Source organism: Fulmarus glacialis, unplaced genomic scaffold (assembly GCF_000690835.1).
Source record: "Fulmarus glacialis isolate BGI_N327 unplaced genomic scaffold, ASM69083v1 scaffold25625, whole genome shotgun sequence".
Classification (NCBI taxonomy): domain Eukaryota; kingdom Metazoa; phylum Chordata; class Aves; order Procellariiformes; family Procellariidae; genus Fulmarus; species Fulmarus glacialis.
In genome coordinates, this window is record NW_009214054.1 from 30,420 (window position 1) to 47,068 (window position 16,649).

Here is a 16,649-nt window from a genome sequence, read left to right on the forward strand (position 1 = left end):
AAGTGGGTTGTGTAGATGAGTTTCTTCTATAGCAACTGTCCTGTGGTAGCACATCATGAAACTATTGTAAACACTTTAAACAGTGAGTAAAATCAAATTCAGCTTGCTGTAGACTAAATGTTTGATCAGGTCTCTCCCTCTGGGCGTGCTGTGGTTTTTGTTTAGTTCATTGTATAACTAAAGAATATGCCAAAACCAACTTGATTCTGATCAAATTAGAACATGTTCCTTACTTTGATTTTGGAAGTAAATGTAATATGTTTGCATTAATGCAATTTATCCAGAAAATCTGTTGGTTAATACACACTCTTTATTCTGCTTTTTGGCTGAATTCCAGCTATGAAAAATATGCTTCTGTTAAAAAAAAAATCTGTTTACAAATATGAATCAATTGACAGATGTAGTCTTTTGATAATAATCAGGTGTTTGCATGTTCTAAGCAGATAGTGATTTGTAAGTATATTGTGTCTTCCTTAATAATGCCATCCTCTCAAGCTCAGCATGTCAAATGTTGTAAACTGTAACCTTTAGGTTTTAATATAGTTCCTGACTATAAGTTCCAAGTTTGTTTGGCACATTTATAACCTATACAGTACCCTTGATTAGTCCAAAGCTCCCGTTTTTGGGGGTGGTTCCCCCCCCCCGAACTTCAGTGACACTGGAGAGCACCATGTGTCTGCTATACTTTGGAATCTGTGCTTTAGTCTTACCTGAGTAAGCTGCCCTTACCTTTTTTGCAAAAGATGCCCACAGGGCAGATAATGCCTTAAGGTAGTGCAGTAATGTAAGGAGGGAGATGTTTTAATATGCATACTTACATGGAATATTGGAGGAATTGTCGAGTATACATTTTATGTGTTTCCGTATTTCTGGTACTTGTGTCCAAGTTGTAAAGACCTACCCCACCCCAGCACTATAGGACTCATTATTATGTACTGGGGTTTTTTTACTAGGCAATAAGAAATATAACCAGTGAGTGAGCATCGAAAGCTGTGTCCAGTTTTTCCCGCTTTTTTCTTAAGTTGAAATAAGTTTGGTCTGAAAAGCATTAAGTTAAATTTGCAGGTATGGAGTAGCCTCATAAAATATATAGAGCAGGTGACTAAAATTTAAACCTGTCTCTATGTCAAACATGTTTTTGTTCACTTTCTTACGGGGATTTTTATTTAATCTTTAGCAAAAAGGATGCCTTTGGCTAGCCTGTTTGTGTACACTGAGGAGTAGTGTTGTCATTATTGCTGATTAACTGAAATGTTTAGAAAACATTTTTATTAGCAAAACAGCTGAGATCTCTTTCAATTGTCGCTAAAACAATATAGGCAAAAAATACTTCCTACTGGAAAAAGCAAAGAAATGAGTTGTTACTGAAGATATGAAAAAAAAAAAACACCAAACCAACCCAGAAATTGGTCCATTTAACTATCTTGCTGAAATGCATGTGCGTTTTTTTGGCATAGATTCTGTTCCTAATTTAGTACATTGAGCATGTTTCAGAAATAGGTCGTCTGTTAAATTCGGACATGGTCCATACTGAGAAGTAAGACTGAGAGAAAAGGAAGGTCATTGTCAATTCTTTTTCTTTTTCCTGATCCTTGGGTGTGTATTGTAGGAAAAGAGAATCACTGTGGTGCATGTGGCAAGAAACATAGTGAAAATCAAATACCATCTTTGTTCTATAAATATCCTTAGAATAATTTTAAGAAATAAAAACCAAGACACATGAGAGTTAGTATTTTAAAGGCTACTCAACAGCTGAGTGTTCCTTCCAATTCTTACATCACTTTTATGTTTAATATATTTTTTCAGAGAAATGATCATTTTTGTTTACAGTCTGTATCTTGCATTCATAGCTACGTTTCTTAGGCCTGTTCCAGCATGCTATTGTTTCCTTTCTTTATAAAACTAAATCTACCTAGAATCATTTTAAAAAAAACCAAAACACCAAAAACACTTTCTAAGGTTTGTTTCTGGGTATTGTGTCATTGGAAAGTCCTTTCCATCATGTGGAAGACGTGTATAAATATAATTGTGGGTTTAGGGCTGAGTGTAGTCTAACAGTTTAAGAAAGAGGAGATAGTAAAGTTATTTGAACTGTATTTTTATAGATGCTTTTGTTGAGCGAAAATTAACTTTCTTGTTTGCTCAATCTGTTTAATTACTGAGAAGTTATAAATAGCCTGTTCTGTTTAATTGGGTTAACTTCTAAATGCTATATACAGAGATGTAGAAAGGAAAATGCTCAAAGGTGCATTCATTGTATTTTATTTTCCAAATTTTTAAACAATTGCACATTGTTAATTTGTCATTAGTCTTTAAATTTGGGCATGCAATCTTTGGTAATTTGTGAAAATGAGCAATTTATTGAAATGGGCTCTTAAATTCAGCTCTGAAAAAAGGTATTTGAATGTAGCACTACAACAGCAATATACTCTGTAAATGGTCAGAATTAGGATTGATATGTGTTTAATAAGTATTTTAAGAGAAAATAAACCAAATCTTTTAGTTAGACCAGTGTATGAAACTGAGCAGACCTCAAATTGTCCAACATTTATGCTCCTGATTAATTTTGGTATCATGGACTTACATCTTCATTTGCCGAAGCCGTTCTTTGCCATCATAAAGTAATAGTCTTTTGTCTTCAAAATAGTACTTCCTTTAGGGATAGTTGCAAGATCAGGATGAAACTCAAGAAATTTAGAGACAACACATATACTGCCCTTGATACAAAGAATTGCATTTGCTCATATTTCTTTCCAAATTTTAAAGTTGCTTACTTGGGGATCTTTTTCTGGTCACATTGATCTTTTTGTATGATCTGTAAAATGAAGATGGCTACAAGTAATTACATAAGATACCATACCTTTTTATTTTTTAAATAAGGTTAGTCGATACATGCAAGTTATGCAGAAAATCTTACATTCTGTAAACAAGTGGCTTACATATTTGTTTTTTTACTTTTCAGCTGTACTTTCAGGTTTCCCAGCACAAACATCAAGATAACATTCACAGCTCTGTCCAATGAAAAGAGAGAAAAACAGGAGGCCCCGGAGTCCCCAGTGAAGCCTGTGCAACCCCAGATCTCTCCCTTAACAATAAACATTCCAGACAACATGGCTCACCTGATCAGCCCTCTCCCTTCTCCCACAGGAACTATCAGGTATTTAAACCCTGCAGGTTGGATATAGGGCAATGTATGGTTACAGACTGCAACCAACTTTCTAACTAATTTTCAGTATTTTGCTTTTGTGGTAAAAGTTCAGTTGAAGCTCAGCATTACCTGCCTTGGAGAAAACCACTGTTCTGCTGACTAGTAAGATAGTTGCATGAACAGCCTTTAATATTCAAATTTAACATGTTAAATGTGTAACAGTTTGCTCAGGAGCCTGGCATTCTTAGAACAGCAAAGGAGCATATCTTTTTCTTGCATTCCAGATGATTTAGATTGCTTCTTACTCTTGCATGCTTATGGCAACACTTTAAATGAGATAAGTCTAAATTATACCATTTTTAAACATTCTGATAGTCACTGTCCCCCTGAAGTTTATCATCAGAAAAAATGTTTTTTGGTTATCCTTTGTGTGGAAAATAGACTGATCTCTTACTCCAGAAGATTTGTTATTGATTAGTCATTGCTGGAAGTAAGCAGACATTTTACTTAAAATACAGTGTAAGATGTGGAGTTTAGTGTAGGAAAGTCTTCTGCAGGGGAGGTTAATCTGGGTTTTTTACTTGCTGTGCTGCTTAATTTGGTAATTGTAGCCATTGTCCAACTTGTTATTTGGGACCAAACTCAAAGCGAACTGTCCTCACAAACTAGTAAAATTAGTTTAGATACAATTTTTAAAATTCATAGAAAGTTCAGGAGCAAAAATTTAATTTAAAGGCACTGAAAGTTGTGTTTCAAAGTCACATACATACTTCTGGACGTTTTTTCTTCCCCTCTCACTTCCTGTAGCTTCACTTGTGTGAAGGACTTTTAATGCTTGATTTTTAAAAAATGTAGATCTTGTTAATGAAATTTGAATGTAAAGATAATTGACTTGTTTCATGCTTGCCAAGATCTTGATCTCAATATTGTAGTGTTCAATGAGATCTATTTAAATGGTGGAAGTAGAGAGAAAAGAGATCTAGACTTGACTGTATAACAGGTTTGCTTTCTTATTAAAATTCAGGGAAAACATGTCTTGCCCAAGAAATGACAGAACAGCTCATAAATATTTCAGATAATACCACATATATCACCAGAGTCTTTGCCTCACTATGAATTTTGTAATTCTCTTCAGGGCTTTCATGCACCTGTTGAGTATAGTCTATTACAAAAAAAAAGATGACAGTTTTGAGTCTATTTTGAGAGCAAAGCTTGACAGTTTCTCTTCAAATCATCCTGTTTTGTAGAAGACTTGTAAACTTGCTTTGATTATACCATATGTGTCGCTTTGTCAATATATGCTAAAGTGAGCACAGTAGAGGGATGTTGTCAGCTGATATGTGAAAACATAGAACGGCAATGACCTATATTTAAAAAAATAAATTAGTTACACGTTTCGGCTCTAATCAAGGATTCTTCCATACAACACTTAAAAAATCCAATCTCCCTTGTATAGTATATCACTAGTAGCAAATTGTTGGTGGATTTCTTGTGATGTGAAACTTGGAAGAATTATTTTTTTATATATATTGCCTAATCTACAGTGTCTGCCTTGTTTCTGTACATAAAAAGGGAGGTGCAAAGGTTGGGAGCAAAAAACTTGAGAGGCCAGGCAGACAAAGAAAACTTGGCAGATGTAAATTTGTTAGAGCTTTATTATATAAATCTAAATAACATTCTCTAGCTTTATTTGCTACTTGATGTTTTGAACCATAGATTCAAGTTAGGTTAAAGATTGTCTTTAGAGATAAGGCTGGTTCTGGGGGCACAGCAGGCTTTGTCATTCTAATTTTTAGTTACCTTTTTTGGAATTTCTGAGGACTGTGTTGAAATCAGTTATCAGTATGAATTGCTGAGAAGTATGCGTCCTTGTAGAGAACTGCCAAAATTTTTTTGTGGGGAAGGGGACAGACATCACCCACTGACTGTCTCTTTCCTGTTGGCTAAATGGAAATTGTAAAGAAAACTGGCTTTGTGCAGCTGTGTTTCCTGTGGACTGTGCAAGGCAGGGGGACAACCGTTAGAAAGATGTTACAGTGAAATTATATGTAATTTTATCTTTGGTTTTCTGTGATGCAAAATGTGAGGTATCAAGAGCCACTTCGTTCGTTTGTTTGGCACTATCTCTTGCTTTGTAGCAGTGTATCTGCTCTGTTGGCCTAATACTGCGTTAAGTTAGATGAGTCAGTGCTGATGCATCCCATTTATAGATAAGTTTATGATTTTTATACATATATATGTGTGTGTATGTATATGCACATACCTGTGAACACTTAAAATAATGTTGGTTTAGATTTGAATGAGAATGAAAACTTTTTTTCCCTCACTGCTTGCTATATTTTCTTAAATGTGCAAAAATACTGCACAGGAGAGATGATCTTTTTTGAGCAGACTGAATACAAGCATATGGCAGAAATTTCGTGCAAGATGTGTTTCTTGTTTCAAACGAGTATCTTAAAATTTGTGGTTGGTTATGTAGTTAAAGTGGACTTTTCTGTTGGCAAATCTTACACAAATACAATACAACCTAATAGAATCAGTTAATCCTTTTTTCTTTGAGGAGGAAAGCCTGAGCTTCATTTGACAGGTTTCTTCCTGCAGTGATTTTAATTCCCATGGATGAGTCAGAAAGGCTTGGAAGATGGGGTTTATAATGGAAATACTGACAGACCCTTAACTGTAGTCGAGAAGCTCTGGTAGTGGGCTTTCCTGCAATAAGAGCTTTTTGATTAGACATAATGTGGTGATATACTGTATAACAAAATAGTAGGATCTTCTTTTTATGCTCTACAGTGCTGCAAATTCCTGCCCATCTAGCCCCCGTGGTGCAGGCTCTTCAGGGTACAAAATGAGTCGTGTAATACCATCTGACCTACATTTAATGGCTGACAATTCACAGTCAGAAAATGACAAGGAAGCATCGGGTGGAGATAGCCCAAAGGTAAACATCGTTTGAAATCAAACCCATAAATTACATCTTAAGTGAATGTAAGGCTTCTGAAATTTTGTTTGCTAAAGTATATGCGCAAAGTCATAATTTAACATTACAGACTTCAAAAACAATTTGTATGTTTTTGTGGTTAGATGTGAGATTTATTTTGACCTCTCTTCCCTTTGGGGGAGGGACTGTATGTATTTTCAGTTTATAGGCTGTTTATAGGCTATTGAAAATTCTTTACTGTTTATGTTTCTCCAAATTTTTAATGTTATCTTAAAATCTGCTAGTCAGAAGAGAACAGTCTTAGTTTCTTTTCTGCCTCAAGATTTTGGTCGTCCAGAAGTGCCTTAAATAAAGTTAATTGTGTTTTGTAACTTTTAATTTAGAAAGGGGTGTGTATATCTTTAAAGTTTATTGATGCAGACTTCTCTTTTTCTTGTACAGGATGACTCTAAGCCACCTTATTCCTATGCACAGTTAATAGTACAAGCAATTACAATGGCACCTGATAAGCAGCTTACACTAAATGGAATTTATACGCACATAACTAAAAATTATCCATACTACAGGACAGCAGACAAGGGCTGGCAGGTAAATTTGATTTCTGGAATTTTTTTTTTTAATTGTGAGTAATACTGGCAGCTATCAAGGGTTATAAGAAGTCAATTGGTGAGCCTAACAGCCCTTCATAAATAGAGTTTGTCAAATGAGCGTGTTGTCTTTTTCCTGATCGTAAGTTCTCCAACAAAGTAGGCAATTTACGTTATTCTGTATTTGAAACGTTGTTTTATTCATAGAATGGTATTCTCTAAATCTCTAGGAGGGATACATACTTTTGGGGAAGGAAAGTACAATGGGCACTGTGGATTTAAACATATGTACGCTATCTAGGAATGTAGTTGTGTTCCGAAACTTATAGTTGTGGAAACATCCGTATTGTTATCTTGAGATAAAATTAAGATATTAAATGTTACAAGTTCAGTTTTATTTGAAAACAGTGATCTTGACCATGCAATACAGTGAAGGAACAAGTGTGTGTTATCTGTTGTTATCTTGCACTATTATGTGCCCTCTTTTATTTGTGCAATGTAGTCTATTTGTGAACTTAATCGTTTCTGTACTGAGTTAGACCAAACCCTTCAATTCTGTAGAATTGATTTCAGCTTTGTTTTCATTTTTAAAGAGACCAACCTCAGCATTTGCCAGGATGACTAACTGAGTATGAATCAGTCTGGCATAGTCTTTCCAGATACACATAGAGAGGTTCAATGCCTTTGCTGCTGTTTTTAGTTTCAGCAAAGGACAGAAGAGCACAATTAGCAGGACCAGTTTGCCCATATAACATTCAGACTGCACTGTCGATCATGGAGTATCAATTTCACTGTGTTGCTGCTTAGTACAGTCATGATCTGCAACAGAGGCATGCTCTGAAGTTATTTTCAGGGAAGTAAAGTTTGGAGAGACTGGGGGAGGGGAAAAGTGAGGAAATGTTAATACTCTACTTGCTGTACAAGTAGAAGACTAAAGAATACATGCCTTCTCAGTAGAGGGATAGATTTTAAAATATTAATCACGTACTTGTCATAGGGCCTATATGAAAGTTAAATCACTCTTGGAGGAATTCCAGGGTTGCTGGGGAATGTAACTGTTCCTAGATTTTTGCTATGGTTTGGCTAGTAAAGGACTTAGCTGTTGTTGTGGCGAGGAAGTCTCTAAGAATTTTGTTTCCCTTTCACGCATAAGTAATGCAGAATCCTGTCCGCAGTCATACTAGCAGATCTGTTTTAGCAACAAGATTCTGTTTATAAAATGTTGGTGTGCTTTTTGCTCCCTATTCTGAAATACTTGAATATCTGTGTGTATAATGCTTCTTTATGTAAGCATCATGGAACCAAACATGCGTGTACATTGTAATGCATGGTCAAGGAATTCTCCCTTAGAACAGTGTATGTATTCAGATGTATAATACTTCACAAAACCAAGGTGATAGACACAGCAGACATAGTATGTTCTGGAATAATTAATTAGCACCTATTCATAAAAATAATTGGAAAAGCTGAAAATTAGATGCTGTTCAGTCACTAGTCATATAAAGCACTGCTATAACACTAACAGGTGTACCTCATGTATGAATAGCTCTCCTAGCTTCTATCCTTCAGGTATTAGATTACAGTTAGGGTGACTTATATGATAGATGTTTTAAATAATATTTGAGGCTATATTATTCAAAACGTAGAGTACGTACATATGTATAGTATCCAAATCCTATACCATAATAAGTAGTATTGGGGTATTTATATCCTTTATTATATAAAGGTCTCATTTTGTTGAGGACTTGAAGACTCCTCTTCGTTAACTTATTTTAGCAGGTACTTTTGGATCTACTGTTTTATTCTAGCATATGGAGAAATAAATACAGTTTATAAACATGTTCTTGGCATCTTTCTAGTTCTGTTTCAATTTTTGGCAGGGAAAACCATTTCTGGTTTCATCAGTTTGCATTTAAGAAACCATACATGGTTATCATTGCTTTAAGTTTTCCAAACTTGCCATCAGGGTCATGAACTCAGACATTTGAGCAGGATTTGCATTTGGTTTTGCAAATTTTTGAAGAGCTTTTGTTAATGTAAAGCTTTTTCTCCATTTTTTCCCCTGTTCCCCCACAAGTATTTCAGTATGTATGCTTATCTTTATTTTCTTGTGTTCAGTGATAATATTTAGAGAGATTTTGGATTTATATATCTTTTAAAAAAAAAAAAAAAAGTGTGCAAAGCCAAGCATAGATACCACTTCAGGGTGTTAGCAGTTTTCTACATCTCTCTGATCAAAGAGTTGTGTGTGTTACAGCAAAGTGAGGATAAAGTAATGTGCAAACTAGAGTGCAGTAATGAAGATCTTGCTGAAGAGCTGTTTTGGGACCTACTGCCATTTGTTGTTTTTCTAGACACACTAAATCCTTGACTCCTTTGTTGAGACAGACTGGACTGTGAACTCCCAACAATCTAGCTGCATTTGGAACTTGTGTAATTTAACCTTTTCTTTCTGTATTGTGGAACAGTCACAGGTTTATCATGTAAGATCAGAATCAGTATATGCTGCATTTTACTGGCCCTCCTAGAACGAACAGACATTTTTTTTGACACCTGGGGAAGGGTGGTATATGAAGACTGATAATTTTTCTTTTTTTTTTTTTTTTTTCACTGCGTTATACTCAAGTATTTGTCTTCTAACAGTTTGTTGCAAATCACTGTATTTCTCATTAGAGAATTAAGTGGGATTCCTATTATTGCTGCATTAGCGTACTGGATTTTTTAATTGTTGGGAAAGATTTGAAAAATGCAAGAGTCCTTTCAGGTTTATGGCACTGCCTTTATAGTGCTCTGAGTTCTGTTGAATTAAGGAATTAAAGAGCTGAACCCCGAGTCTCCTATAGTACAAACTGCTGCAGTAGGCCACATTCTGACTTGGAAAAGTTACATGAATTCTACATATTTTTTTATGTTCCATAGAATTCAATACGTCACAATCTCTCTCTGAATCGTTATTTCATCAAAGTACCACGTTCCCAGGAAGAACCAGGCAAAGGCTCATTCTGGAGGATAGACCCTGCCTCTGAAAGCAAATTAATAGAGCAGGCTTTTAGGAAAAGGCGGCCTAGGGGAGTACCTTGCTTTAGAACCCCTCTGGGACCACTCTCTTCTAGGTAAGGAAAAACAGATGAACAAAAAGACTATGGCTGTTGTTTAATCTTCAGGCTGATACAGACTTGATAGTTTTGGATACAGTCACAAGTTTAGTAATTTAATTTCATCCAGACTCAGTATTTGAATTCTGTATCATTTACTAGGAGGCTGCCCCATACACTAGACTTGTTTTTATTGCTCATTGTTAGTGTTAAAGAGCTGACTCAGTTTGCATAACTAACTATCAGATTGTTAATGTAAGCAAGCCTTGCTGTACCTTTGGTGTTTGGTGGTGTTTTTTTTTTTTTACAGAATTATAATTTTAATTCCTAACTGCCATCTACTGCATTTTAAAACTGTTTGCAAAGAAAATTATCAAATACCGACTACCATTTTATTGAACTTAGAGATGACAATTATGTATTTAGTTTGATAATGTTCAAGCAGAATTCATGATGGGGAAATACGTGGGTTTAAATTATTCCCTCTGTAAAGTTATGGCCTTTCTGCTGGTGCAGATCCTTTATTACTTGCCCTGTAGACTGAGATTTGCTCATCATTCTTCTCCACCAGAAGAAACGTTCATGTTTCACAGATTGTTTAGAGGGTCTCCCTAACAAGGTGTCCAGCCACTTCTTCTCCATTAACTATACCTGAAGTTTGCTTTTAAATTCTGTCCCTGTTTAACAGAAGCTTTATAAAAGATCATCAGAACTGCTTTGGGTTGTAACTGTACTTGCCAGAAGGCAGAGGTGCCCTCCTGTGGGCCGTGTGTGTTACGGTCTCTTTAGAGGAAGGTCACTGTCTTTCACAGTTCAGAAGTTAAAACACATCAGCTGCTGCTTTCATTTTTAAATACAGAAGTGCCCCAGCTTCTCCTAATCACTCTGGAGTGTTGTCTGCACACTCCAGTGGAGTCCAGACCCCCGAGAGTCTGTCCAGGGAAGGATCTCCAGTCCCAATGGAACCTGAGCCTAGTGCTATCCAGCCAAAACTAGCGGTAATACAAGAAGCACGATTTGCACAGAGTGCCCCAGGTGAGGAATCCTGAAATAGGCGTTTGGGAGTTGGAGGTGGGAGAGGGCTAATATGTAAATATTACCAAGACTTCACATGTACACCAAAAAAAAGGGTAGATATTTAACCTCTTGACATTTAGAGCAAATCTTTGATAAACACTGTAAGCATGCCAGGTAAATTCTGTTTGCATGCATATGGACTGTTATCTGTGTGCTGTTCCAGCACCCTTGATCACTTTGTTACTAAGCAGAGATTGTGCTTCTGTCCTGTATAGGACTGTACTGTCTTGTAACAGTTGTCACTTCCTTTCAAAACATATTCTTTCTGGTTTAGAAAAAAAAGGCAAAAAGTTTAGTTTACATGGGTTACTGAAATAAGCAAATGTCTTGCACTCATCTGTGGTCGTGTCATCCTTTTAAAGGTGGGGATAAAAAGAATTGAATGGGTAGAGAGAAAGAATAAATTTGCGTGATAAGAATTTTCCTATTAAAAAAAAAAAGAGCATAAGGCATGATGGGATAAGGATGTATTTGTTTAATTACTTTAGCTCATATACTTTTGACATCCATTTTCTTGGTGATATTCTGGTACTACAGAAGTGCCGGAGACCATTCTGTGGCAAAGGCAAACATGGTCCTAAGCAGACACACCAGGCTTTCCCCAGTTTAGGAAGCTGAGAGTTTTGCCAGTGCAGACATGCTCCACGCAACACCTGAAGCACATACATATTCCCCTCTGTGGAAAGGAATTTTACTAAATGAGTATTAAACATAGCTTTGGTAGTATAGCTATTTGGGAGGAGGTGGGGGGGGCTTTTGCCCAAATGGTGTATGGGTCTTACCAAGAGCTAATACAGCACTTACCTTGAATGTGTGGCTTGGAATAGCCATGTGTCATAATCTTCATTGTCCAGTTTTATCTTTTGGATCATTCAGGCATTTGTGAAGGAGGTCGTTAATCCTCTGAGGCTTTAGTGTTAAGTTTAAAAGAATGACTGGCTTAAAAGAAATAATTAAAATTGGCAGCCTAATTTTTATCTCTTTCTTGGTAGGATCACCTCTATCTAGCCAACCAGTTTTAATTACTGTACAACGGCAGCTACCACAAACTATTAAACCCGTCACCTACACTGTTGCGACTCCTGTGACAACATCGACATCCCAGCAGCCTGTAGTTCAGACAGTGCATGTTGTCCACCAGATACCAGCTGTGTCTGTCACAAATGTGACTGGATTAGCACCAGCAAACACTTACACTGTAGCTGGACAGGCAGTAGTCACGCAAGCTGCAATGGTAACCCAGCCGAAGGTAGAACCTCAAGAGAATGGAGACCACAAGGAAGTAAAAGGTGAGAGCCTGTGGGGTTAGTTGTTCTGCTAGCTCGTTGTACAGAAGGGTTATTATTTGAAACTTACTTCAAGATGAATGCTTGAAATGTTTGGCTAAAACTGAAGATTTTGCGTCATAATTTCTCAGATATGTTGGAGCTAGCAATAAAATGGTATACCTTTTCACTGAGGGTTGACTGACTAAAAACAAATGGTTCTTTAACACGTTCTTGTTTTTAACAATGTTTTATCTTCTGTTTTTCAGTTAAAGTGGAGCCTATACCTGCTATTAGTCATGCTACAATAGGAGCTGCTAGTCGTATCATTCAGACATCTCAGACCACACCCTTACAGACAGTTACTATAGTGCAACAGGCACCTCTAGGTCAACACCAGCTACCAATAAAAACTGTAACACAGAACGGAACGCACATAGTACCTATCACCACTGCGATACAAGGACAGGGCAACGCTGGTACGTATTGTGTCAGGATATTCTGTTGCTTTGTACGTGTTAAAACCTCACAGTGAACAGTGCTGAATTTTTGAACTCTGTTCTCGTGTCTTTTGTAGTTATACTGAAAACTAAGTTCTACAAAAAAATTAGATTACAGCCTTGTAAGGGATTGTTCCCTCTGTGTTGGTAAGAACGTGTTTCTCTTATTGATGATTGCCTGAACAGCTATTTATTCTCTTTGTGGTCATTATAGGGATGTACTTAGTGGTGACAACCCGTCCTCCCTCCTCATTAAACCCAGGATATAAACAAGTTTTAAAAGAAGTTCCCGTAAAACAGTGCCATTAAAATGGTAACTGCTCCCCAGATGATTTGTCAAGAACCAACCAACAGGAAAACAAGACAGAACTTGCTTGTGGGTTGGCTTTTTGAACTGTTACTTTTTATTCTGTTTTTATTGAACCTGTACTAAAATTGACAAAAATTCTGTAAGATTTTGAGATTCCTCTTGTCTGAGTACCATCTTTCCCCTCTCAGACTCAGCAGTCTGAGTGGATAGCAGTACTTTTTAATAATTTTCATATATTCACACTTGTTGACAGAACGTTCAGTTTTGGTTTGCTTTGCAGGTGCACACAGCTTGTTTTAACAGTTTCACTTTGAGATGTTATCTGATACTGACGTAGCTTTTTTTGCCAAAAAATACGTTTACGGAAATAGTTTTAGGCTATCCTATATCAATTTACTACACACATTTCTGCTCTAAAGTATTTCTAATGGAGTGAATTACCTGCTTTGTCTCCTTTTTACTCTTCTTCCATCACTGACATTTATAGGTCAGTGTTCTGTCTGCTTCCACTTCATTCCCAGCTTCATAAACAAAAGCTATCAGTCAGACTTCATAGGCACTTTTTTTTGTCAAAAGGGATGTATGAATTGAGCCGAGAGTCATGTGAAATACACTGAAAAGTTATTTTTAAAAGTAAGAAATAATTCTTTTTGTCTTTTTCTTAGACTCTTGAAAACTCAACTGATTTCAACATGTTTTCCTTGGTAGGGAAGCCTGGCTAGGCATTTTTAAGAAATGTGGCTGAACGTAGGAGTAGAATTGTGGTGCCTCTCACTATTTCACTGTGTGTGGTAATGGTGCTCTTACAGTGATGGGAGTTTTCAGTCTGAGATTCCTGGGCTTAAATACCTAATGAGATGTTCAAATTTTGAGCAGCAAGTGAGGTGTATTCCAGGTCCTGGTCTCTCTGTTACAGCAACTCCTAAACTGCAGGAAACCAGGTAATTCTCAGGCAAAGCATCTGAAGGGGGAACTAGGCCTACAGAAATACAGATTTGTTTGTATGTGTGTACAAACATGTCTGCGTTCATACACATACATCTACATATATCTGTGTTCACCAGGCATGCACATCTGTATTTACGTGTGTGTGTGTGTGTTTATCTCTGTCTTTGGAGAAAGAAGAGTTGTGCAATCGGAAAGCTAAGAAATCCAGAGCAACTACTGTTCTTCTAACATTTTCTATTTGTAGTAAGAAGGTGCTTTCAGATCTTACTCTCAGCAAAACAGTTTGGCAGTGCTTTTTACTACCCGTCAGTCTATCTGAAAGCTGTGAAGTCCAAAATAAATTCAGGTTTCTTACTGCAGAACAAAATTATGTAACTAGATACTCTTTATTTTGACTTTCAGTGTCGATTTCAAACATCATTGTTCTTTTGTGTATTTCATACTTCCACCAGTTGTGGCTGCAGCCAACAAGTCTTTCTACTAAACAGACCCCGGAGTGAATAATGCAGTAATAGTCTTAATGCGTGTTTGAAGATGAGGGGTAAACTTCTTGTTTTCATTTAAGCAACAATAAATTTGCAGTAAGGCATTTTATTCAGAAGTAACTATCTCTATGGCATCTATTCAGAAATTGTACAAGGAACAACTTTTCTAATAGAAGGTGAATGACTGTTGAGATACACGAACAAATTATTTTATGGTGCAGTGAAGCTTTTTGTATCAGATAAATATTTTCTGCAGTATTTTTTCTACCAGTAAATAGTAAGTACAGAACAGTTTGGCTACATGCAGAGGTGATATTCCAGGTATTCTCTAGGATAGCTTACTAAGAACAAATATAACAAGTTTAGCAAATAAGAATTCCTTATGGACTTCATGTTTAAGTTCCACTAGCAGGGAATGCTCTAATAATGGGAGCAAAGTGGTGGTGCTGAAGAAAGGGAGCTTGTGTGTGAAGGGGAAAAAAAAAAAAGTGGGTGGTTTGATAATGTTCAGCTAACTTTTCATGAAACGCAATGAACAAGTAAATACATAATTAGTATTTTCATTATTTGCAGAGACATTTGAATAGTTGGTTTGATAAAGTCAGGGTTGATATTGAGAAACAGACTGCTAACAAGTAGAGGGAAGAAACCTTTGGATGTCTCAGAAGGTTTAAAGGACTGTACTTAGCCATTAGTGGTGACTTGTACTATCTCTTCCACGGAATGAGAAAGGTTAAAATCTTGCATAGGATGTTTGAACTGTATACATTTCTGTTGATCTAATTCAGTTGTGCCCTTGAATCTAATCGAATATGTCATTTCTTAATACTACTACTTGTTAAAGCACTGCCTCTTACGTTGTGGGTAAATGCCTCATTATCTGCCAAAGAGGAATTGCTACTTGAGTTGTCTGCATCTTACGGCTGTGTGAATTGCATAGCTTTTCTTAAATAACTTAGGGCCACAGATGAATATGACGTGGTGGTGCCCACCTTCCAGACCAAGTAAGGCATTCCGCAGTGATCCATAGACATGGCCAGAACCTACTGAAAGGGGATTTTGAATTCGCTTCCCAGTTCTGTCACAAATTGCGGTGTAGATTGGCTTTCAGTCATTTAATCTCTCTCTGTCTTCAGCTCCCCAGTGACAAAATGGTGATATTTCCCTGTTCTCCCACCTTTGTTCAAATCTGCATGAATGTTGAGTGATTTGGGTAAATGTCTTTCAGGTTTGTACAAAGATTAAACAATTGGACCTGAATCTGAACTGGGATTGCTAATACCCCATGTGGTACAAATAAAGGAATTCATCATTGTAATGAAAATGCAAGTTTGCTTTCAGTATCATCTGTTTTGATAAAGATTGGGGTGCTGAAGTTTTTATTATCTTTTTACAGCTGCTGCGAGTCCTTTGCATATGTTAGCAACCCATGCATCTGCATCGGCGTCTCTTCCCACAAAGCGCCAGAATGGAGACCAGTCAGAACAGCAGGAACTCAAACGTATCAAAACAGAAGATGGAGAGAGCATAGTCATAGCTGTTAATGTGGACACCCCATCTGTGGCAGTGAGTGATAAAGGCAGCCAGAACTAGAAACTTAGGGGAGTTTTCTTTTTTTTTTTTTAAAAAATAAACTCCATGGTGCCAAAAGGAGACACTTAAATATAACACCTAAAATGTTGGAACATGTTCTCACGCAGTGGGGAAAGGGGCCCTGTGATCAGACTTCAACTTTCAGCACTGAAAAAAAACCAACACAGGTGGCCTTAAAACTTGGTAATTTAAAGTCAAACTGCAAAACATCTTGTTCCAGAGGCTGTGACCCCCACTCCTCCCTGCCCCCTACTGAACTGTGTACACTGAGAAATACAGTGTTGGGGAGGGCTGCAGCTTTAAAAAAATCTTTATCAGATTATTTTAAGGACTGAGTATCTCAGTGTAACGGCAGCATGATAAGCGCTTAGTGTGAACTGGTTTCAAACGATTGTATATTCCTTAAAGGGAACAGAGGCAAGGAGCCATTTCCTACATCTTGGCAGCTAGCCTTTCATAATGACCTACCCGATGCAGTTGTTGGTAGATATGCAGTATTTTGTTGTTCACATGTGGAATTAGAAATTTTTGAGGTGTATTTTCATTTCTTTGCAAAATAATGGGGTCTTTGACATTTCAAATCACTCCATTTCTACTCCGGAAACTTTGGAATCACACAATACTTTTCATGTGAAATTTTGTTTGGTAAAAAACTGAATGTAGGGTTTTTTTAACCAATGGAATGATTTACTTTCGTCTG

General features: G+C 36.8%; 1 protein-coding gene across 1 annotated transcript; it reads left to right on the plus strand.

Moving 5' to 3' along the window:
* Positions 1 to 1,520: 1,520 nt before the first annotated feature.
* FOXK2 (forkhead box K2) lies at positions 1,521 to 15,980 on the plus strand. The gene is made up of 9 exons (XM_009578430.1): positions 1,521 to 1,537; positions 2,963 to 3,157; positions 5,942 to 6,089; positions 6,531 to 6,677; positions 9,596 to 9,789; positions 10,631 to 10,806; positions 11,841 to 12,137; positions 12,383 to 12,592; positions 15,753 to 15,980. The coding sequence occupies exons 1-9, from the start codon at positions 1,521 to 1,523 to the stop codon at positions 15,947 to 15,949; spliced, it is 1,581 nt and encodes a 526-aa protein (XP_009576725.1). The 3' UTR covers positions 15,950 to 15,980.
* Positions 15,981 to 16,649: the final 669 nt, after the last annotated feature.

Bases quoted from the DNA above. Each gene is read 5' to 3' on its own strand.
- FOXK2 (XM_009578430.1), top strand. The intron at 6,090-6,530 runs GTAAACATCGTT...TTTCTTGTACAG, and splicing joins CGGGTGGAGATAGCCCAAAG to GATGACTCTAAGCCACCTTA. The intron at 6,678-9,595 runs GTAAATTTGATT...TATGTTCCATAG, and splicing joins CAGCAGACAAGGGCTGGCAG to AATTCAATACGTCACAATCT.